We start from the raw sequence: 22,371 nt of genomic DNA, 5'->3' as shown, positions 1-22,371 counted from the left end.
GGCTACCCGAAAGAAATGCGATCGGGGCGAGGACCGCGATCTGGGCAATCAACTTGAAGATAGTTGAGCCGGCGTAATACTGCACAAATGCTGCCTCGATCGAGACGATTGAAATGAAGAAGCCAAATGAATAGAGAGGATTTCCAAAGCTCAAAGGGGTTATGCCCAGATAGAGCCACTTAAAAGATGGTTGTTAGTAGCTACACAACAGATCAGATTATCGGGGTACCGAATGCTTACCACTCCGAGAAGCAAAACTCCCAATGCGACAACGGAAAAGCTGACTATCGAAGCCACAGACTCGGAGATGTACCGGGGATCAGACTTGAAGATATGGATGATCTCCGGCCGGGGACCGAATCTGAGAGGCGAGGGGGATGGCTCGCCTTTGAACTGAGGCACGATCGTTCCGATCTCAGCGATCAACGACTCCTCGGTTCCAAATGAGCCGATTATCAGCTTGCAAAGAAGAGGCTTGTCGGGTCCCAAGAGAGCCTTAGGAATAAGCTTGTATTCCTGAACATGTTGTTAGCAGCAACTCTCGTCTCTTGGCTGCGCCCACATAATGGAATCAAGACTCACTATGTCCACGCGAGAACGGCCGTTGTCCCGGACATCGGCAGGGAAAGAGGTCTCCAAGCCGGTCGAAGGATCAGAGATCTGGATGTATGTTTGATGAGGTATTGATCGTCCTCCTTCTTCGCTTTCGATAACGAATCGGAATCGCGCAGTAGCGGTTATTGGCAACGAAACGGCCTCGGCCAGTTTCTTGGAGGTTGAGAATCTTGTACCGCAGAGTTAGTCTGTGGTCATCCAAAGAGAGTGAAAGAAAGCGACATTGTGTTGATATATACTTACGACTCGGTCTGAAGGGTGCCAGCTTTCTCAGTGATCGAGAGCGACGCATCCTTAAATGTCCACGCAGACACAAGGGGAGCCGCCAAACCCGCGGCAGCAAGTAACTGAAAGAAGCGCATGATCCAATTGAGACAGTATTATCAACACCAGGGTCTGAATTGCGAGATTGCAGAGTTAAATGGTCAAGAGCTGATAGATCAGACTGTAGACCTGGACTTTAACGACACGTCGGCCATGGCGCGTAAGATGCTGAGATGTACGCTGCGGTTCCTGGGCTTCCCTTGTCTGAACCCTAATCGGCCATCGCCCTGTTCACAATACATTTGACCTTGCTCCCATTCATCACTCCGTTCGATTCATCGTCACTGTCTACTTTTTCGTGTTGCTGAACCAGCGGTACTGATATTCACTAAGCTCGCTGCATAATTTGCTCAAGTTTTTGGCCGCAAGTCTTCTCTTGCGCTTACTCTCAAACTGCTTCTATACCTTTTCACTCCGTTAGCACCGTTGGTCATCATGCCGGTATGTTCACAAGTATCCATGTTTCTCCCTTAGGAACGTTCTGACTCTCTGTCTTTAGTTTGTGGGACGATTAGTTCATTACTCCGTTGATCTGGTTCTGCTGTCAGCCGTTCTTGCTGGCGTCAAGCGGTCTACCGGCCTGATGTAAGTCAAAATCTGAATAGATCACGTTTTCATCTTCACCGCGCTCACAGTCTCCCGCAGGTTCAAAACCGAATCCATCGAGTCCAAGGACGTTCGGGACGCGGTCACAAAATACTTGGATGTTGGAGAGTGGGTGCTCGATACCAGTGTCGCGTTCATGAACAGCTCGCCATACTTTGTCCGAAAGCGCTAAGTCACGCCAGATGTTTGACTTTAACGCGTCTCCACATTCAGCAATATTACAAGTACAGCTTCTCTCACTCGCTCGCGATATTTCAGTCTTTGCTGGCATGCTTTCGTACTGATCTTTAATCTCCACTCTGCCATATTCGTCGAAACTTATAATCTGTGTCATACATTCGTGTCTTTCGTATGACTGCAATTCTCTTTATACTATAGTCTATTTGACGAGTACTCGGCATAACTAACTCGCTGCAAATAGACAAGTACTGGCGTTGCTTGGGTTGGCGCTTTGCGTATTGGGTATTTTGTTTTTTTCTTCAGTAATTGATATTCAACTTTCTGTAATCATCGACTTATATTTAAATCACTTTCTCATCAGAAACAATGTCCTCGGCCGCTGCACCCAACAGCATATCAACGCCCAAACATATCCCATAATCAAATTGCCAAATCTCGCTATCCTTTACGCCTTAAACTCATCTCCGCACCACTTTGATCCTGATTCAGTGTATCATGAAAGCATTTTAGGTGATCCTAGCCCTCCAAATCCTCAGGCTTCCAGCATTTCTTGGCCAAAGGACTGCTAATCCTCGGCGTGTGAGACGGACTATGTAGAGGCACGCGATGAGCTGCTAAAAGATTCTGTCGTTAGCAGCTATAAAAATAATGCGAAGAGAGTAGTCACTTACATTGATGGGCGAGCTCTGCAGGTGGTGTGCTGAGCGAACTCACGTTGGCACTGGTAGTAATAGGGTCGGAACTCGGCTCAGCTTTCTGTTGTAGGACTTTCTTCTGTGGAGTTACTGGTAGCGCCTTCGGTTCCAGGGATTTTCGGCGCTGCGGAACTAGTTAGCTATGGGTGAAAACATCGAAAATCAAGACACGGCATTCGACCTACTCTGTGATGCTTATACTTCGCTCCAGCCTCAGCTTCGACAACAAAATCAGACTCAGGGATCCGCTTCTGTTGCTTATTGCACTCAATGATCCATGAGATCGATAAGCAGCTTAAATTCATCTCCTGAGCTGTGTGTAGCGTCTTTGGACTACCTCTCTTAAATACGATATGAGTGACTGACCGCGAAGGCTGTCTCACGACCTTAGCACCCAGTTTGCAAAGCATAGACTTGAAAGTCGCCGACGCGTCGTCGCCCTCATCGGTTCGAATATCAAGGTAAGCCGTGACGCCAGAGAGAGGTTCAGTAGTTTTGGCCGACTGAGGTTTTGAGTCTCCCGCTTTGGGCTTCACAGAAGTCTGCCTATTCACCACCATTCGTGGTAGCGATGATCCCACTGGCTTTCGGGTTCCCGAGGCTTTGGATGTAGAGCTATCTTTCGAGATTGAAGCTGTCATGTGTGGAGGTTTGATCGGAACCTTTGTGGTAACATCTCTGGCTGTAGATCGATGCCTGACAGAGTCTTCGTTCTTTGTTCCATCTTCCTCCAGCTCCTTTCGCGTCGATGCTGAGCTTTGATCCTGAATATTCAGTCTGTCATATGCCTGCTCAAGCAGTGCCGTACTAGCAGAGTCGTGGTCTTTCTTTGTATCTGCTTCCGAGATAACGTCCAAGGTGCCTTTCTCATGTTTCTTGGTTGGAGTGTCGAGATTCCTCGCTGGCGTCATTCTGTTTTCATCATTTTTCTGACCTCCATTCGACCGCGCCGCTCTCGTCGGCGAGGAATTGATAGTCCGTCGATCTGTTGCTCGAGAGGCAGAAAGAGGAGCCATTTTGGGAGGTGAAAGAGAGACAGAAGACAAAAACACAGAAGACTTGTTACTCGGAGATTTTCTTGCAGACTTTGATATCACGCTCGAGTTAAGCCGACGAGCGGGAGACTTAAGACCAACCGGCAGCTCAGTGGATCTATCCAGATTCCCACCCAATCGAGGTGGTGATAAACCATTCCGTCTGACTACCCCACCTCGCCTTTGAGTCTCCCTACTCTCACTCATGCACAAAAGACCTTCACGATTTCTCGAAGCCGACGCAGGAAAGAGTCGCTGGGGTTTACCGAGTGCTGATCTCGACGGGGTCATCATCGAAACCTCAGCTTCTTTTGTCTTCTTTGCCGAGTTTGCCATTGCAAGCTGATTATCCCGCTGTGGCTTTATCTTCAGTAAAGAATGAGCGTTATGAGGCTCTCGAAGTTTTGAAGGCGAGACCGCGACTGCTGGTCTCGACGGTGACTTGGCGCGAGTGGGTGAAACGGCAACTGCCAGTTTGCGATCGGAAAACAAACTGCAATTGGCTACACCGTGATTCCTAAAAGACGGGGTAGACACCAGTAGAACTTTTCTGTCTGATTTCCCAGGGCTGACTTGTACATCTTGCTGAGCCTTGCGCGAAGGTGTAGATAACGGGTTCGCGTAGCTGACGGTTGATGATTTGGGCGACTCAATCATCACCCGCTTTCTGCTGCCCGTGGAGGCCATTGAGCTGTATTAAATAAACCGGTAACAAACGAAAGGTATAAGCTGTGAGGTGCCGAAGTCTGCTTGCGTGAGGAAGAGGAAGAGCGATCTCCAGGCTCGATATAGACGTGCGGCGGAGGGCAGACACAAACAAATACTCTAAAAGGGTTATCGCAGATTTGTTTACTCCTCGTCGTCCGGGCAACACATTCAAAAACACGTGACCAGCACTCAGAACAACCGCGAGAGCTAGAGTTTGCAAAGTTCAACGCCGAGCTCCCCGGGACAAACCGCACCTAAACACTCGTCCTGAACAAAGTCTGCGAGCCAATTGAGCCATTGATAGCCATTCACGGCTAGTATCTGATAATTGGATCTGGTACTTGGCTGTTTTTGGAGAGCGATACGTTTTCTTGCGGTTTCTGGTCAAGCGCAAACTGCTAGTCGTCGACCTCGATAACTATCTGCGAATCTCGCATTACAGAACGAGAGCTGTTGGCAGTCTTCTCGGCGAACTACCAGTTTGAACGCCATATGTTCTGACACCCGACCTTGATATTATTTGTCTACCAAACATTTGACGCTCTAGTACCATTGCTGGTGTGGATGAGGTGATTTCAAGCGACAGTAAAGGACATACAGCAAACTCGAAAGGAAAATGAAGCTCACCACATCTAGACTGCTGATATCAGCAGTCCTGATGCGAGTAGCCTTCTTCTTTTACGGTGTCTACCAGGACGCGAATGCCGAAATTAGATTCACTGACATCGACTACTTTGTTTTCACCGACGCTTCCAAATTCACAGCGCAAGGAGGCACTCCGTACGACAGAGACACTTATCGATACACGCCTATCTTGGCATGGCTACTGCTGCCTACGACGCAATACTTTTGGTTCGGCAAGCTTCTTTTTGCTTTGGGGGATATAATTGCCGGATGGCTCATGCTCAGAATATTCCATCTCCGGGGTCTTGAATACGACCAGGCGCTGAAGTTCGCTTCGGTGTGGCTGCTGAATCCTATGGTTGCTACTATCAGTACCCGTGGAAGCTCAGAGGGCCTGCTCGGAGCTATGGTTATTGCTCTTCTTTGGGCAGTCTACGAGCATAAGACGGTGGTTGCTGGATTGCTAGCTGGATATGCTGTCCATTTCAAGATATATCCAATCATTTATATCCCTTCGATTCTATGGGCTATGGACGATAGCCCCAGACTGCTTGGGAATGGTATATTGAAATGGGTCAACAAAGATCGAGTTAAATTTGGTATAGCCAGTCTGCTATCTTTTTCGTTCCTCACCGGAGCCATGTATTATATGTACGTACAATTCTGCTCGGGCCAACTACTTTGTTCAATCTACTGACCAGTCTCGTCGTCTAGATACGGAGAGCCGTTCCTAGTCCACACTTATTTACACCATTTGTCGCGTTCAGACCATCGCCATAATTTTTCTCCCTACAACATTCTACTATACATATCATCATCACCCAACGTTGAGATAAAGTCTCCTTACCCCTCACTTGCATTCGTCCCCCAGCTGTTCATCGCCGGCGTGTTCCTTCCGTTCATGCTGGCCAAGAAGGATCTCGCAAAGACAATGTTCGTGCAGACCTTTGCCTTTGTTACATTTAACAAGGTCTGCACCAGCCAGTACTTTATGTGGTACATTGTCCTGCTGCCGTTTTACCTGCCGTCGTCGAAGATGCTGAAGAACAAGAAACTCGGCATTGTGGCCTTAATATTATGGACCATGGCTCAGGTGTGTATATCTATCTTCTAAGATTCTTTTGTGTAAACACTGTAACTAACTCGTTGAAACTAGGCGCTATGGCTGCAGCAAGGATTTGAGCTAGAGTACAAAAACGTCAGCACCTTCTTCCCAGGAATCTTTGCCGCTACGTTGATATTTTTCTTGGTGAATATCTGGATCCTTGGAGTCGCAGTTGAGGATATTTAGAGAAGTGCGTGTAATATGAGCGAGTGCTGGGTTCAAAAGGCTCGTGCCTAGAAGTTGTTAATATAGAATGGAGGTAGGATCGTAAATTTGAATATATGCACATAGGCTTTCGTCTCACTGGGACATTTGCGTTTCTGCGAACTTTGGCATTCTTAATAGTAAATACAAACTATTGATCTCTCTGTCATTAAATCTAATATTTCTACAGTTACTTTAAAGATTTGATTCGACAGTCAGACAGTTGGAAATGCTGTTACAGCAACCACACACAAAAACAAACGATTATAAAAGAGATACAAAAAGAGATTAGTCGAGTAAGAATATAGTGTACACAATGAGAATACCAACAACGGCAAACGACAATCCAAAAACCAAGAAGGCGTTGTTGGCCGCTGTCTGGGGCACGAACTTTGTCGGGAAAACGGTCTCGATGAACTGGTCTACTTTGGCGCAGGCGACGCTGATGCGCACGTACATGGGATCCCGGGGGGTGTTGCGCGCCTGGATCTTGTGGCAGTACTCTTGGAAAGTGTCGTATGTCGTACGCACATTGACGGCCTCGAGCATAAGCTGAGTCTGGAGTTAGCAGTCGCTCACTTCTCAAGTAATTTGGGTACTCACTTTGCATGCCAATCCTTTCCGAATCTTCACATGACCAGTCAAAACCTTAGGATTACGGTAGACAAGCTCCAGAGTAGCGATAGCCATAACCTGCGGGATAGTGCAGAAATTGAACATCGACTGCTCTTTGATACCAGCCAAATAAAACAGACAGTCAGGAACATGCTCGATCGCGTTCGCAACCATCTCGGACAGACAGTCGAGACCGGCTGCCTCGTTCTCGGGCTTGGCAAAGTCATCGAGGCTTTTGGCGTACTTTTGCCAGATTTCCTTGGGCCAGAAACGACGGTTGTCCATCAGGTCTTCGTGGTAATCACGGATGATATTTGTTTTCTGTAGGAGAAGGCCCATTGACTCGTACCTATAGATCAATTGTGGTTAGCTCCCAATTTGTTACCCATCGCTAGTTTTCAAAAACATTAGAACACGTCAAAACCACGTACAATTGAGGATTGTCTAGGAGCTTAGGATTGGCAACTCCGGCCTCGACTCCGAGACGCGTAAGACCGTCGCCGATAATTCCGGCAACATAGTGGCAGTAAAGATCATAGTCCTTCACAGTGTCGACTCCCTTCTTGTTGAAATCCTCGTTCTCGCAGTAAGAAGCCATTCCGTGGCCCATTTCTTTGGTGATGTCCTTGATGACGACCTTGTACTTGTCCTTAAGGTTCTGGTATTCGATGATAACTTTGTCGAATTCTCGAAGGACCACGGCGTCTTTCTCCTTGCCTGTAACAGGATTAGCTACCACATGTCAAATCTTTGCAGCTATAAACCAATTGACATACTGTCGTTGTAGGTCCAACCCGGGGTGTCAATGACTTCGTGGAACGAGCGCAGGATTGGCAGTTTCGTCGGATTGGGAATGGTCATGTCATCTTCGATGGTATCCAATCCACGTAAAATCAGATAGAAGATTGCAATCTGAATAAGCAGAAGTAAGCATGCTGCCTACTTTATCGTCCCGACAATCATATAAATCGATGAGAAACAACAATGGGACTTACAACGACACGCAATTCAGGCGAAAGCTCCTGGATAACGGCAGAGAAGCTTCGGGAGGTATAGTTCAAAAGCTCATAGCAGCGCTTCAAGTTTTCCGACTCCTTCTCCGGCTCACGGGGATAAACCGGGTCGTGCCAAACCGACCTACAAATTGCGATCGAGAGGTTAGAGAAACAATACAAGCCAGTGGGCAGGAGGATGAAGATGAAATAAATTCCAGACGAACCATTGGATAACAGCGCGCAATTCCGACGGATGGGCAAGTAGCTGCAAGTATTTTGACATCGTTGAGAAATCAGAAAGCCGAAAAGATAGAATTTTAGACTTGCAGCTTTATCAGATGTTATCTTCGACTTTGAAAGAGGATGTAAAAGGCCGCGAAGGAAGAGGTCAGTGTGGACGTGGGCCCCGACGACCCTCGCGTCGAGGGATGCCGAATACGAGGCGCGATTAAGGTTTTGTCCTACCAAACTGTCAAAACCCTCGCTTCTGTATTTGAATATGGATGATAATTGCTCATATGGTCTTGAGAAAAAGAGTGCGCAATTGATTAAGATGGCTGGGGATGTGCTCATGACTATCAGAGATTCACACTATTGTAGTATCATCTGGGTTGCAGTATATTCATAATGCTCTGATCGTTAATTTGACTATAGTACAAAAAGGGAAATCGAATCCGCTATATAATGCATGTTCGTAGCTCAGTTATTTCCGTCGCGATTGTTTTACAAGAGTTTCCCACTTAGATCACAAGCCAGCTATAGCTGCAAGCCTGGGGCTATATCAGCCATGAGGGTGCATATTTCGGGTCGTATTTCAGAGCAGCATTGAACAGCTCAATGAACTGGTCGCGATAAAAGTCAGTATGTTGAATTTCGGTTTAGTCTATCGAGATCCGTTACTCACCTCGATATCACTGTCTTCCTTTCCCGCAGCAAATTGACCGTATTCGTGGAAAATGCTAGCCAAACTCCATCTATGGAACCAGAGTCAGTTTCAACTGCCGTAAACTCATCAGAAAAGTTTCATCATACTTTTGAAGAAGTTTGCGCATCGCTCCAACAAGGACGCCTACTCTGTGCTTTCCTTTGTTGGAGTGGATCAATATGGGAAAGTTCCGGGAATCTGAAAATCGTCATTAGAGAACAAAGGTCGGCAAGCGTAAGAATCTGCACAAGTAATAGCATACCAACTACTACACTCAAGGCAGCTTCAATAGCTTGAGGGTCATTCTCAACAAATGGCAACTTGCAGCTCTCCATCCGATTGTGAATCACCCGTATTCCATTTTTCGCTGCCCATTCAACATTAACTTCCCGCAGATCTTGTTCGCCCAGAAATCTATACGCAATGTTAGCGCGATCCACCTAGAAATCAACATACACAGCAGATATAGCGGGTGCTGTACATTATGGTCTTCAACTTCAGTGTCTCTAGAAATGGAAAATTGATGGGCAGAGGATGTCCACTCCTGTAAATGCCCGAAGCCACCATTGCGAAATTGAGCGGCGGCACCAGGATCTTCTTCTCGGGACGATCAAAGAAATTTGCGGTTGAGCTGATTGCGCTCATTCGGCTGCTCGAGACGTATTCGGGTATGCTCTGGTTGCTTTGCGAGTAATGGTCGTAAGGCGTCTTTGACGCATGGTCGCGCGAATAAAAGTCACCCGAGTGATCGGAGTACTGCTGGCCAGGATTTGTAGGATAATAGCTGTCTAAAGCAGCATTGTTTGCTAACAGAGCAGCATTTCTTTCCATCGCTGAGGGAGTTGAGGGAGGCGACGCAGCTGTCTTGTCATATTCGACGTCGGTCCCGCTCTGATCCATCTCGGCTTCTGTCTCTGCCTCCTCCAAATCTGCCTCGACTTCTCCCCTGAAATGGTCGTCAAGAACATCTGTCCGAAGAGGAGGAGGCGAGAGAGGAGAGCCACTTAGCAGGAGCTGTGACTCGATTGCTTTCCGACGCGTTGTCTCTTCGAGTTCGTCCACGCCATCCTCATTGTCGCCTGGCCTATTTAGCTGGACAGAGAAAACATATTTGTTGTCCTTCTTTGATTCGGACATCAAGTGCGATGCGGAGATCCCGTCAGAGCTTCAAATCATGCAAACAGCCACCAAATAGTCGTGTTAGAATAATGACAACAGAACAAACCAAGAACAGGATACGCCGGCTGCTGGCTCGCGATTACGCGTTTTCACGAGGCCAGGCTGTGGAGGGCTTTATGGATGCCTAATTGATTCGGTTGACGTATTGTAGGGATGTTATTGTGGTGCATAGAATACTAATATTCACCAATATTTATTCTGGAGATATATCCCCACTTTACCCGGCTTATCACGGCGCAGCCACAATTTTCCCGAGCCCGCGGTTGCCGGCGGGCTGCGCTTCTCTTCATCAATCGAAAACCCACGTTTCCACTCATCCATCACTCTCGCCACTCCCTCATCCGTCCCTCATGGCCATTACGAAGCGTGCTGGCCGCAAAGCCCAGGGCGGTGCTCAGCCTGCTGCTGCTCAGCCGGCTAAACGTGCTGCCGTCAAGAAGGCGACCTTCGATGCAACAAAGCGCAAGGAAGTCGGTGTTTCTGATCTGACCCTTCTATCCAAGGTCTCCGAGGAGGCAATCAACGAGAATCTCAAGAAGAGATTTCAAAACGGCTTGATTTACGTAAGTTGAATTCTTCTGGTTTTATGCAATTGTCTCGGTGAGGCAGGTGGCTGACTTTCTCTTGCCTTCTAGACTTACATTGGTCATGTCGTAAGTACCGATATTTACTCTTACGGAGCTTCGGCTTGGTTGATTCTATTAGCTTGAAAGGCTATGTGGACTAATGCTGCTTATGCTTGGTAGTTGATCTCTGTTAATCCTTTCCGAGACCTCGGAATCTACACAGACGCCGTGCTGGAATCCTACAGAGGAAAGAACCGATTGGAGGTAAGCATCAGTGTATAAGGATTTCTGATTGCCGGAGTGTTACGTGCTAACTCGCGATTTGTACAGGTTCCTCCCCATGTTTTCGCTATTGCTGAAGCCGCATATTACCAAATGAAGTCTTATAGCGAGAACCAATGTGTTATCATTTCGTAAGTAGACTAGCTGATACAGTTCATCGTCACAAGCTTGCTGAACTCGAATTATTACACTAGGGGTGAATCTGGAGCCGGAAAGACTGAGGCTGCGAAGCGAATCATGCAATACATTGCTTCCGTCTCTGGAAATTCCTCCTCCTCCATTCAGGAGATCAAGGATATGGTTTTGGCCACCAACCCCCTCCTCGAATCGTTTGGCTGCGCAAAGACTCTTCGCAACAACAACTCCTCTCGTCACGGAAAATATCTACAAATCCAATTCAACAAGGTGGCCGAGCCCGTTGGTGCCAACATTACGAATTATCTACTCGAGAAGAACAGAGTCGTCGGCCAAATTGTGAACGAACGAAATTTCCACATCTTTTACCAGTTCACCAAGGGTGCTTCTAACAAGTACAGAGAGCAATTCGGAATTCAGCAACCCGAATCGTACACTTACACTTCGGCCTCCAAGTGTACGTCGGTTGATGGTATCGATGATCTTGATGATTATAAGGAGACTGTCAAAGCTATGGAAATCATTGGTCTCCATGAGAGCGAGCAGGACAGTATTTTCAAGATCTTGGCCATCATTCTTTGGCTGGGAAATCTTGACTTTGTTGAAAATGGCGAAGGAAACGCATCAATCCGTGATCCGTCAGTTCCTAACTTTGTCGCTTACTTGATGGGCGTTGACGCCTCTTTGGTGGAGAAAGCAATGACCATCAGAATTGTGGAGACCTCTCGCGGCGGTCGTCGGGGATCTGTTTACGACGTTCCTCTTAATGTCACGCAGGCGCGAGCTGTGCGTGACGCCCTCGCGAAGGGTATCTACTCTAACCTTTTTGACTGGATCGTCGATCGCGTGAATGTGTCCATGAAGGCGCGAGGAGAAGTGTCCCGCACGATCGGTATTCTCGATATCTACGGATTCGAGATTTTCGAGAACAATTCGTTCGAGCAGATCTGTATCAACTATGTCAACGAGAAACTACAGCAGATTTTCATTCAGCTTACGCTCAAAACGGAGCAGGATGAGTATGTTAAGGAGCAGATCAAATGGACGCCTATCAACTACTTCAACAACAAGATCGTCTGTGATTTGATCGAAGAGAAGCGTCCCCCTGGTATTTTTGCTGCTCTCAACGATGCCGTCGCGACTGCGCATGCCGACTCTGGTGCTGCTGATCAGTCCTTTGCTCAGCGCCTATCTCTTGTGGCGTCAAACCCTCATTTCGAGCAAAGACAGGGCAAGTTCATCATCAAGCACTACGCCGGTGATGTGACCTACCGCATCGAGGGAATGACCGACAAGAACAAAGATCAGATGCTCAAAGATCTTCTTGATCTCATCGCAGTTAGCGGTAACCCGTTCCTGAAGACTCTTTTCCCTGAACAGGTCAATCATGACTCAAAGAGACGACCGCCCACTGCCAGTGACAAGATCAAATCGTCTGCCAATGATCTAGTCCAGACCCTTATGAGCTGTCAGCCTTCTTATATCCGTACCATCAAACCGAACCAGACCAAGTCACCTACCGACTACGATGACAAGGCGGTCTTGCATCAGATCAAATATCTTGGTCTGCAAGAGAACGTTCGCATTCGACGCGCAGGTTTCGCTTACCGCCAGACGTTTGAGAAGTTTGCCGAGAGATTCTATCTGCTCTCCCCCAAGACTTCATATGCTGGTGACTATATCTGGCAAGGAGACGCTCACTCCGCGTGCTTGCAGATCCTGAAGGACGCATCGATTCCCCAGGAGGAGTACCAGATGGGAACTACAAAGGCATTCATCAAGACCCCCGAGACTCTCTTTGCACTAGAGCACATGAGAGATAGATACTGGCACAACATGGCAGTTAGAATCCAGCGGGCTTGGCGAAACTATTTGAGATACAGAATAGAGTGCGCTATCCGTATTCAGCGAGCATGGCGCCGGACGTCGGGCACGAACCAGTTTGTTCAGACTCGCGACTATGGTCACCAGGTTCTTGCCAACCGCAAGGAGCGTCGTCGGATGTCGATTCTTGGATCTCGTCGCTACTTGGGTGATTATATCGGTATTGGAAACTCTGGCGGCCAGGGCGAATTCATCCGCGGCGGTGCGAGCATTTCGTCGAAGGAGATGGTGCATTTCTCTTGCCGTGGTGAGCAATTGATTGCTAAGCTCGGAAGAACCAGTCTGCGAATGCCTCGTGTGATTGTGTTGACAAACAAGGCTTTATACCTTGTCTCGGAAACTATCGTGAACAGACAGCTCGTCATTCAGAGCGAGAGAGTCATCCCTGTTGGTCAAATCAAGTCGATCGGTTTGTCTAACCTGCGCGACGACTGGGTTGCTCTGGGCGTCAACTCCTCGCAAGAGCCCGACGTGTTCATCTGGTGCTTGCTGAAGACGGAGCTTGTGACCAGGCTGAAGATGGTTCTTCCTTCTATTAGCCTGAACATCGGCTCAACTGTTCAGTACGCAAAGAAGCCTGGCAAGAGCACGACTGTGAAGTTCCAGAAGGACCCTAGTGTTCCCAGAGACGATGTGTACAAAAGTGGCACGGTCCGAGTTCCTCCCGGAGAGCCCGCAAGCAGCCGATCGAGACCCAACCCGAGACGGAAAAACAACGTTGCGGCAAAGCCTGTCGGACAGGGCAAACTTCTTCGCCGTGGTGGTGGAAATGCTCCAGCTGGTTATGAGCTTTCTTCCAAACCGACACCGCAGGCTCACGCTCAGCCTACTGCTACTCCTGCAGCACAGGTCAACCGGGCAGCCAAGCCTGCTCCTCCTCCTGCGCCTACACAAAACGGCGCTGCGAATGGTCATTACGGTGGTGCTCAGCAGCAACAGCAGCCTCATCACTCGCAACCTTCTGCAGCTGCGGTATCGGCTGCTGTAGCTGCTACTTCAGCAGCCACGCGCAAGCCAGTTCCAACACCGCAAGCTTCTCCCGCTAGGGCGAAGCCCAAGCCTGCTCCGGCGCGACCTCAGAAGGCGCAGCCCGCTCAGGTGCCTCAGGCTGCTCATCACGCGCACACCGCCTCAGCTAGCAAGCCTGCTCCGCCCCCACCTCCTCCACAGCCTGTTCAGCCAGCAGCGCCTGCTGAGCCGACCTACAAGGCTCTGTTCGACTTCCAAGCCCAGGGAGCGAACCAACTGTCGATAACGAAGGGCGAGATCTTGGTCGTTCTCAACAAAGAAGGAAATGGCTGGTACCTGGCCAAGAGACCTGGTACTACCACTGAAGGCTGGACGCCGGCGTCATATCTGGAGGAGGTTCTCACCACCCCCGCTGCAGGCGCTGTACCTCCGCCTCCTCCTCCGCCTGCTGCGGCCTCGAACGGCAACGGCTATGCCGCGCAGCAACAACAGCAGCAGCCCGTCGCAGCAGCACAGCCGATGTCGGTTGGCGCTGGTCTGGCAGAGGCTCTGAAGGCTCGACATACCCGGATGAGATCTGCGGACGAGAGCGAGGACGAAGATGACGATTGGTAGATGTAGGGCGACTGTAAGTTTGGAACCCCAGTGGCGATAGACGCGCTGCACCTCTCTTTTGGTGCTGGTCTATATAGGTTACCGGGGAGGGGTTAGTTTGTTGTGACGTGTACACTGTGCTTGTTTATTTTTGTTGTAAGTCTTTATACATAAGTTTTAGTATTCTGATGCTTGTCGAAGTCCGCAGTAGTCAAAATACATTACATAATTTTGTGATTATGGATGACGTACGCAGAGGTTAGGGCCTGGTGCAGCAGCGCAATGTGCTGCGCGACGCCTAAACGGCTTGAAGCTCGCCAATCCGTTGCTGTGCAGGAAATAGCAGAATTGAAGAGCAGTTCCGGCCATTACAAGTCACCGCAGATTCGGGATTCGAGATTTTAGTGTTTGTTTTGATTGAAACTAGATAATCATGGTAAGTCAAGTGTGCGGTCGGGGTAGTCAGTTATCGAAGAAGCTGGCTGGACGAGATGACGAGACAGACAGACGACTGATTACGATCCACATATTTAGGCTGACGAAGTCAATGCTCTGCGGTTCTCGCTTTCGGGACATCCTGTCGCTTTGGGATTTTTTTTGGGCTTTCGACTTGGTAATGGAGGATCGAGTGTGGATGCATGAAGTGCTGAGAGACTAACTTGATTTCTAGCTGCCCTGTTGACGTACATTTTCGGGCTCATCTTCACGAGCAATTTGTATGTCGCTCTGCTATATATATCTGTGTTAGTCTGTGTGCTTTATGATTGTACTAACATGATAGTCTAGCGTGCTGATTTTCATCATTGTCATGCTGCTCCTGGCCGCTGACTTCTGGAACACCAAGAACGTTTCTGGTCGTATTCTCGTCGGTCTCCGGTATGCATAGGCTGCTTCATCCATGACATTCAGAGACGATCCGACTGACAATTAATTTTCCAGATGGTGGAACGAGTCATCAGCAAACGGAGACAGTGTCTGGGTTTTCGAGAGCGCAGACGTATGTACATCATCGAAATGGGCAAGAAGGAAAGTGAGGGTCACTAACGGGATTTACGGAAATACAGCCACAACGCCAGATCAATGGCACTGATGCTCGATTCTTTTGGACTACTTTGTACAGCACACCCGTGATTTGGGGTCTTTTGGCCTTGCTCGCGATTCTCAAGTTTGAGCTGATCTGGGTATGTTTTCTCTTCATTCGATACAATTAAGCTCGTTTTGATTGAATTTAACTAACATACTATGGTGTTATAGCTCTCCCTAGTTGGTAGGTTCAAAGAAATATGCGATGCTCGACTCGATCAGCATATTTGCGAATATAAAAGTACTGACTATTTGTTATAGTGATTGCCGTCATTCTCTCGTCCACCAACGCCATGGCATTCACCAGATGCGACAGATTCGGCAAGGCGAACGGTATCGCCAACAGCATGTTTGCCAGATCATCTCGCAGCATCATGCAGAGATTCGGTGGCTCTATTCTTTCCCGCGTCTATGGAGGTTACAGTGGTTAAATGGTTGCAACAGTCTACACAACTTTAGGCGGTTAGAACGATAGTGGCTAGAATACATGCTTATATCCCTTTGGAAATTATGGTGGGAGGTGGCAATGGCATGGTTTAGTGGTTGACGTGTATCCTCGTGCGAAATCCACGTACAGAGGATGTAATGCTTAGAGATGGAAGCAGATTTCCGTTGTGGGATAGTAATTCGAGCTGAAACAGCTAAATATCTTTCACAATCTGCTCTCGTCATATTCTCATCTCATAGAAAGGCTTCTCTGGGAGGAACGGCTCAGAAGGCACTGCTACTGCTTATTCGTAGGATTGCTCTTGCAGCTTTTGTAGAGATTTGTTATGGCAACGTGCCGTATAGCACAAACTGTAGTTGGGTATACATCACAGGAATCTAATCTAGATCCACGTACAGGATGAGACAAAGACAGAGTACAAGACATGTGTCTTTGCCAAATATCTGCTCTCAGACCTGTGCAAATAGCAATGAAGTTGTCTTGGTACCTCTCGACCCCGCAAACGTGCGTACGAGGAGGTCGTGTAGAGTCAAACCACGCTTTTCAGCACTATCTTGCTGCAGCAGCAATCAATCTAAATATACGCCTGTGCAAATAGGCTGAAAGGGCAAGCACATCCGATCTGCTCTGGAGAGGTGCGCCAGATATGTCAGAACCAAAACAAAGGTACCAAAGCCACGGTTGCTGACGTATGCCAGGTCATAGGGTTAGGACTATCTCTAGCACAACCCTCACAGATACATAACGCTTAGGGTGCTTTCGTGTGCAAATTGGCGCCCAGACTTGCAAACCTTAACTTTACCTCGGCCAGAATACCACGCTTCTTTGTTTACATAGACAAGAGCGTGTTCGACTGCCCGCATACCTCTCTCCTTTCCCACGGCCGAGTCGCTTTCTCTTCACCTGCTCCACGTTTGCTTTGTGCTGTGTGTTAGGCTTGCTGCTTGAGGGTGTCGCAAGTGTTTTTAGTGCTGCGCGAAGGACCGGCTTATGGCGTCCGAGAACAGCGTGTTCTCCGATTCCCCTCTAGGTGTATATCTTAAATGTATGCGCGCATGTTGCTGTTCTACTTCTCTCTTTTTTCCAGACGATTCAGATCTAATGAACCTATGATTTTTAGCTGTTGGTGATGACATTGTTAGTGAAAGCGACAAAGAGTGCGCGTCCTCCGCGGACTCGTCTACATCTTCTCAGTATGCTCCTTCGCTTCTCACGTCCATGAGGAAGGTACGCCAGTCGGCGGCCTCGACAACCGCGTCTTCTTCCTCCTCAATCTCTAGACCTTCTTTCCGAAGTATCTCCGAAAGGGGTCAGGCTCATGGTTTCAGAATGGGAAAACCTGGGCTGCGAACGTTTTCGCTAGGAAACAAACGAGTCATGCGCAAGCTTAGATTTCAGTTTCTGTTCTCTGTACGTTTGTTTGATTTTGACGCGCAATCATGATTTGTTGAGAGATCAGTACTGATGTTGATAGACCCCGTTGAAAAAGCGGCTAGGACCCCGCGAGAACTCCCAGTTTCTAGAGCGATTCAGATATATCCTGGTTACTTCCCAACTGCTCGACGAAAATCCCTCGGTAGCAGGATACGGACAGACAGAAAACAGTTCATCCCAGCCTAATCCTCAGAACCCATTTGACAACACTCGGACTAAGAATCGGCGATTTGCAGGGATTGACGGTGCGCAGAAATACTGGGTCGGCAGCGGCGGTTGCGTCATTGTTGTTGCGATGCTGTTTTCGTGGATGCTGCGATCGTCCGATAAACAGGCTGCTATCGTGGCTGCGAAATATAGGGTGGTCATGGCGCTCATACTCTTCATGATTGTATTTTTATTTTTGCATGCACATAGTTGGAGGAAACGGTTACGGTCAACGCGTCGGACAGCTGTCAGCTATGCTTCTCAATTTGTGAAGAGTAGCCACTCTTTTGATGCCAACGTGTCAAGGACGATTGGGATCGTGCAAGAAATTGAATTCATCTCCAAAGGATTCAATCTACCATCTCTAGCGTCATCGCCGGCATCATACAACACACCAACATCGGGTCCCTCGAAACGACGAAGATTTTCAGGAGAGGACAGGAGCTGTAGGAAGCTTCGAAGTCAGATTGTTTCAGTTCTCGACCTAAGTCTATCACTGTGTCTGCGATCTTTCGAGGGTTTATCGGAGCTATGTGATCGTACTGATCTGGAGAAATATTTCGAAATTTATGATCTCAACAATGCTGTTGCTGAGCAGCTTGAGAACGACATGCCGTCTCCTAGAGAATCGGAACCCGTTATGCATTTTGGAGATTTTGAAGACTCGGATGACGAGGATGAGTCGAGCCGGATTGAGTCGCTATTTCAGCTCAAGCAGAAATTCAGAAAGCTACATCACACGCGACGGAAACTGATATGCTGCTTTCTGGCGATGGATGCGAGCGGGGGCTTGAGTGATACAAAGAAGTGGAACTCGATCGTGCAGGAGCTGGGAACGTTGTCTGAGATGATTCACCGGCTGTCTGAAGAGCTAGCTGCATCACTGCTGCACAAGGATGTACTAGGTATGGTTGAATTCTACGCCAAAGCACAGCAAGGTGATGAAGAGATCAAAGAAGGGGGAACAGTAAAATCGGATAGCGGCAGGATAAATCGCCGCTGGTCGCGTTCGTCGGCCGGAGAATCGATCACGTCTGAGAGCAGATGGCGGTCTCACTTGCAGACTCTTAACAGTCTTTCTGCGACATTGCGGAATCTCGAAGCTAAGATGTATGTCTTGAGAGAAGACTCGTCAGCGCTTGAGCGGCAGGATGTGCGGTGGTCGCAGCAGCGTGGACGGACTTCGTCTCCCGTCAAGACTGCTTCCATTGATGGATTTTTGGAACGGTCGAATTCAGACATGTTTGGATCACCATCAGGGCAGCAGTCGGCTCAGGGAAGCTCAAGCCAATTTCAGTATGTCGACAACGTTATTAAGCAGTATGAGAGTATTGGGATGGACATGAGGACCATGCTCCGAGAGTGGGAAACTGGTAAAGCCAAACTCTACGAGGCCATCCAGCCATTCACGGACCGACGATCCGGTCTTTTTCAAAAACGCAGCAGCGGATTATGGCAGCCGCTGCGTCCGAATGACGAGCAAGAGTCCACATCGCCATCGATGCAATCGATGTCCTCGCCAACGAGCATGGCATCTATAGCCACATTCGACGGCTCGGTCGCCGCAGAACGCTACCCGCCTTGGTCACCACAGTCATTCGACGGGGCGAACGGTACCGATCTAGCTGGGTTCACGCCGCGGGTGCGGAATCCGGATAATGACGACGACGACGACGACGACGACGATCTGATACTCGAAACTGAGGGGACGCCGTTGCCGTTGCCGATGAAATCAAAGATGGTGGATGAGATCGCGTCGGCGATGGTGAGACAACAGGACCGGATTTTGAGAGCACAGCGGATGAGGGAGAGGGATGAGGATGAGGATGAGGAGTGATGGCTGACGCATGTTTTGTGGTCGATTAGGTGTTTTTACTTCTTGTTACTATTTGTATACAGTTTTCTTGCCTAGTACCTTTTAATTCTGGAGTTTTGCTTGCGTTTTAATTAATACTGTAAAACGACCGCCTGGTCAAGACTATTCTTCCATTTCTTTTATTTATTAGTAGATATGATATAAGATAGAAGCGGTGACTAACAGCAATCAATGTATCCTTGAAAGCTTCACAGTAGTCAAATTAATATCACTCTCAACCTTAGTCGACTTATCCCCCAGCCTTTCGATATACGAAATCTGCGAATCAAGCTCACTTCCAATCGTCGACGCAATCGCATTCAATCTCGAACTAGCAGCACCAACGCTATCCAGCGTAGACTCAATATCGTTCTCGAGCTCAAAGTCCTCGTCGTCGGGTTCGAACTGGTACCGTGAGGCCGTCGTTGTTCGCTGCTGACCTTGCTGTCTTTGCGGAGCGCGTCGGAATTGCGCGCTCTTTGCGTCGTTGAGTCTCGCTCGCGACTGGGCTTGCTGCGAGTTGTTCAGATCGCGCGCCTGCTGCTGCGAGGCGAATGAGTCGCGGATCTTTTGGTCGCGCTCTTGTAACCTGCGCTGTGAGCTCCACGGCTTGGAAACATGCACGGCGAACATTGACCGGTTGATCGTACGAAGCTCGTTGACGTGGCTATCGCCGATCTGGATCTGACTTCCAGATACGGAAAGCGAGTTATCGATACTTCCCAGGCGAGAACGTTGGTCGTCTAGCCGTTCCATCGTGCGGATCGCAGAGGCTTCTGCTTCTTCGGCGGTCAAGAGCGCGCGCTGGGCTGTGCTTAGCGAGTCAATTTTAACCTCGCGGATCTGTTTCCGCAGACTTTCAACCTCGCGCTGCTCGTCTTGCTCGCGCAGGTCGTCAAAGTCCACGGTAGAGCTGGAATTTGCGCCGGAGGTGGTGGCGGACGGTGTCTCGCCGTAGCGGGCTGCGCGCTCTGCTTCTGTTTCCATGATTGAGGGGTCGTAGGTGCTTGATTCTGGTTCGATATACATCTGCGTCTGCGTCTGGATCTGTGTCTGTGTAGGGCTCTTGCTCGGGTAGTTTGCCAGTGTCCTGGGTTTCTGCCGACCATTATCTACTCCTCTAAACAGTTCCCGCCTGGTCGAATCCGCGATCGATACAGTATCATCTTCCGGTTGCTTCGCGGTATACCCTGACCGCGCTGTCGTCGCTGACTCGGAGGCGCCATAAGCATTGCCGCCGTAGCTGCTCGACGCAGAGTAAGACGTCTGAGAAGATCCCGACGACCGCGGCGGTAATTGACTTGTTTGATATGCCGCCGACGAGCGGGAAACATCATACGGATTAGTGCGCGGCTGCGCGGACTCGTATGGATTCACATAACTGCTCTCGTTCACACTCCTACTCGAGTAGCTCGAAGCGTAGGGATTATAATCCCCGTCGCTTGCCGAGGAGCTGTACTCATCAGCCTGGGCGTACGGGTTGTGAGCATTGACAGAGCGCGGCACGGGAGCCGACGCGGCGGTGGTGTACGAACTCGCGGTGTCGGGCTCCGGGGCTGATATCTGCGACGGGGGAGAGACTGTGGAATCTCGCTTTGCGCGACCTATGAATTTCTTCATTCTGCTATCTGTTGACTGAAAAACAACGCTGAGTAGCTGTATGGGAAAGAAGGAGGGAGTCGGAGGAGGAGGACGGGGTTAAGTAGTAGTCGCAGACGCTGTTCAGCTTCTTCTGAGCCACTTCAGCTGTGATCGGCTAAGACGATGCAGGTCGTTAGTTTGTCTCTGCAGAACTAGGACGCTTCAGTGATTGTTCTATGCTATATCTTCCTATCTGAGATATCAGCAGGTTCGATAAGGATATAACACAGCTTGTGGTATTAATGAGGTGGTGGTGGTATGCTCTACCGCGTCCAGCAGCGATCTCGGCTCACAGCATGGCTTGATCTGCCTCTGCCTTCTCTCGCCTGCTCTTCAACTTCCGGATATAAAAACCCTCAATGATCTAAGTAATTGTTGACTGCCATCGCGGTATCCTGCACAAGCAAAGAAAGCTACGTCGGATAGACTAAAGATCATCGCGGGATGATGAGATAACAGCGCTGTAATTAAAGCTTTCCTCCCATCAGAACTATAGGTCGAAATATCCCATTGCCTCACTATTCTTTAACTATCTACTTGCTAAACTACCACATAACCATTTCTGATCAACTATTTACAAAGAGAGAGGAATTTTCTTTTTTTTTCTTTCTTGTTTTACAATACGAACCGCCCCACACGCACTCTTCTCCTCCGTCAGCCACCGCTTAAGAAAAACAGCAACCTCCCGCACACAGCTTAAGAAAGGTCCGCAGACACAATTCACAGCACAGCACAGAAAAGACAGAACAGAAAAGGCGAGCGTAAAACGGCAGGTGCCAGGATCGGGAAGAATGCATTACGCATACTCTTGAGCAGAAGTTCACCTTCTTTCCCCAAGAGTTATGTGGGACTCTGCGACCCGTCTCTCTCGAGGTCGCCATACCCACTAAGACCCGACCTCACCCTGACGACAGCTTGGCCACTGCCGCCCCGTATTGATGGGTTGTCAAAGCTGTCGCATGATCCGCTCGTCTTGCCGTCGGAAGTGTCAAGCACAAGGCCCCCCCTCGTGACAAGTCGGCTGGTCGCGCGGACTCTCTTTCCACGACCATCGCCACGGGCTCCGTGCGATGGCGCGGCGTGCCAGCGCGCAGGTGGGAAGAGACGCGACAGCACAGACGTTTTAAATCCGAATGAGTAACCTGGCTAAAGAATAATCTCATCAGATTGGTGGCCGTCCCGACCAACAGCGCCTACGCGGCGCCTTAAGGGACGGCCTGCGCAGAAGTATCCGAGCCGGCAAAGGAGCATCGTCTCCTCGAGCATAACCGTGCTCGCTCGGGTTCCGCGCGTGCGGAGTCAGACTGCTAGGGCAGCTGCAGGCCTTGCCAGACCGTGATCCGCTCACGTGCTGTCTGGCGGCCATGGTGGATGAAGCAAGTGCGATAGCTGCAGTACGCGACAACTCTCCCGGCCAGTCCGCATGACATTTGCTCTCTCAAGAGCCGGCTTCGCTCTCCTCTC

The 22,371-nt window shown here is 49.2% G+C and overlaps 10 protein-coding genes across 10 annotated transcripts; 5 read left to right on the top strand and 5 right to left on the bottom strand.

Annotated features, from left to right (window-relative positions):
* Nucleotides 1–156: 156 nt before the first annotated feature.
* Nucleotides 157–1,098, bottom strand: BZA70DRAFT_277183 (uncharacterized protein; the record flags this gene model as incomplete). The annotated part of the gene is made up of 3 exons (XM_064912415.1): nucleotides 859–1,098; nucleotides 583–784; nucleotides 157–516 (listed from the first exon to the last, which is right to left on the bottom strand). The coding sequence occupies exons 1-3, from the start codon at nucleotides 975–977 to the stop codon at nucleotides 160–162; spliced, it is 678 nt and encodes a 225-aa protein (XP_064768874.1). The 5' UTR covers nucleotides 978–1,098.
* On the top strand, nucleotides 1,099–2,053 carry BZA70DRAFT_277181 (uncharacterized protein). The gene is made up of 3 exons (XM_064912414.1): nucleotides 1,099–1,380; nucleotides 1,439–1,524; nucleotides 1,585–2,053. The coding sequence occupies exons 1-3, from the start codon at nucleotides 1,375–1,377 to the stop codon at nucleotides 1,715–1,717; spliced, it is 225 nt and encodes a 74-aa protein (XP_064768873.1). The 5' UTR covers nucleotides 1,099–1,374; the 3' UTR covers nucleotides 1,718–2,053.
* BZA70DRAFT_294916 (uncharacterized protein) lies at nucleotides 2,054–4,242 on the bottom strand. Its single transcript, XM_064914474.1, has 3 exons — nucleotides 2,606–4,242; nucleotides 2,397–2,544; nucleotides 2,054–2,339 (listed from the first exon to the last, which is right to left on the bottom strand). Exons 1-3 carry the CDS (start codon nucleotides 4,139–4,141, stop codon nucleotides 2,242–2,244), a joined length of 1,782 nt encoding a protein of 593 aa, XP_064768872.1. The 5' UTR covers nucleotides 4,142–4,242; the 3' UTR covers nucleotides 2,054–2,241.
* A 153-nt stretch (nucleotides 4,243–4,395) lies between these two features.
* BZA70DRAFT_310317 (mannosyltransferase) lies at nucleotides 4,396–6,227 on the top strand. Its single transcript, XM_064914917.1, has 3 exons — nucleotides 4,396–5,437; nucleotides 5,501–5,879; nucleotides 5,943–6,227. Exons 1-3 carry the CDS (start codon nucleotides 4,779–4,781, stop codon nucleotides 6,075–6,077), a joined length of 1,173 nt encoding a protein of 390 aa, XP_064768871.1. The 5' UTR covers nucleotides 4,396–4,778; the 3' UTR covers nucleotides 6,078–6,227.
* On the bottom strand, nucleotides 6,228–8,094 carry BZA70DRAFT_277177 (putative squalene synthetase). The gene is made up of 6 exons (XM_064912413.1): nucleotides 7,930–8,094; nucleotides 7,706–7,847; nucleotides 7,487–7,622; nucleotides 7,142–7,427; nucleotides 6,699–7,059; nucleotides 6,228–6,647 (listed from the first exon to the last, which is right to left on the bottom strand). Exons 1-6 carry the CDS (start codon nucleotides 7,986–7,988, stop codon nucleotides 6,384–6,386), a joined length of 1,248 nt encoding a protein of 415 aa, XP_064768870.1. The 5' UTR covers nucleotides 7,989–8,094; the 3' UTR covers nucleotides 6,228–6,383.
* On the bottom strand, nucleotides 8,095–10,054 carry BZA70DRAFT_277173 (tyrosine phosphatase family-domain-containing protein). Its single transcript, XM_064912412.1, has 5 exons — nucleotides 9,112–10,054; nucleotides 8,893–9,044; nucleotides 8,738–8,828; nucleotides 8,610–8,679; nucleotides 8,095–8,547 (listed from the first exon to the last, which is right to left on the bottom strand). The coding sequence occupies exons 1-5, from the start codon at nucleotides 9,765–9,767 to the stop codon at nucleotides 8,482–8,484; spliced, it is 1,035 nt and encodes a 344-aa protein (XP_064768869.1). The 5' UTR covers nucleotides 9,768–10,054; the 3' UTR covers nucleotides 8,095–8,481.
* A 23-nt stretch (nucleotides 10,055–10,077) lies between these two features.
* On the top strand, nucleotides 10,078–14,509 carry BZA70DRAFT_143513 (P-loop containing nucleoside triphosphate hydrolase protein). The gene is made up of 5 exons (XM_064909654.1): nucleotides 10,078–10,372; nucleotides 10,445–10,462; nucleotides 10,556–10,639; nucleotides 10,706–10,788; nucleotides 10,852–14,509. The coding sequence occupies exons 1-5, from the start codon at nucleotides 10,160–10,162 to the stop codon at nucleotides 14,258–14,260; spliced, it is 3,807 nt and encodes a 1,268-aa protein (XP_064768868.1). The 5' UTR covers nucleotides 10,078–10,159; the 3' UTR covers nucleotides 14,261–14,509.
* Nucleotide 14,510: 1 nt separating this feature from the next.
* Nucleotides 14,511–15,835, top strand: BZA70DRAFT_143525 (uncharacterized protein). Its single transcript, XM_064909655.1, has 8 exons — nucleotides 14,511–14,675; nucleotides 14,774–14,852; nucleotides 14,910–14,955; nucleotides 15,026–15,115; nucleotides 15,179–15,236; nucleotides 15,304–15,420; nucleotides 15,494–15,506; nucleotides 15,584–15,835. The coding sequence occupies exons 1-8, from the start codon at nucleotides 14,673–14,675 to the stop codon at nucleotides 15,751–15,753; spliced, it is 576 nt and encodes a 191-aa protein (XP_064768867.1). The 5' UTR covers nucleotides 14,511–14,672; the 3' UTR covers nucleotides 15,754–15,835.
* Nucleotides 15,836–16,641: 806 nt separating this feature from the next.
* BZA70DRAFT_143483 (Mysoin-binding motif of peroxisomes-domain-containing protein) lies at nucleotides 16,642–19,352 on the top strand. Its single transcript, XM_064909652.1, has 3 exons — nucleotides 16,642–16,815; nucleotides 16,891–17,180; nucleotides 17,245–19,352. Exons 1-3 carry the CDS (start codon nucleotides 16,761–16,763, stop codon nucleotides 19,246–19,248), a joined length of 2,349 nt encoding a protein of 782 aa, XP_064768866.1. The 5' UTR covers nucleotides 16,642–16,760; the 3' UTR covers nucleotides 19,249–19,352.
* On the bottom strand, nucleotides 19,352–21,346 carry BZA70DRAFT_143491 (uncharacterized protein). Its single transcript, XM_064909653.1, has one exon. It carries the CDS (start codon nucleotides 20,884–20,886, stop codon nucleotides 19,456–19,458), a length of 1,431 nt encoding a protein of 476 aa, XP_064768865.1. The 5' UTR covers nucleotides 20,887–21,346; the 3' UTR covers nucleotides 19,352–19,455.
* Between the last annotated feature and the right edge of the window lie 1,025 nt (nucleotides 21,347–22,371).

The sequence above is a fragment of the Myxozyma melibiosi genome, assembly GCF_037950935.1.
Source record: "Myxozyma melibiosi strain Phaff 52-87 chromosome Unknown BZA70scaffold_4, whole genome shotgun sequence".
In the NCBI taxonomy this organism is placed as follows: domain Eukaryota; kingdom Fungi; phylum Ascomycota; class Lipomycetes; order Lipomycetales; family Lipomycetaceae; genus Myxozyma; species Myxozyma melibiosi.
This window is presented reverse-complemented; position numbering and strand designations above follow the sequence as displayed.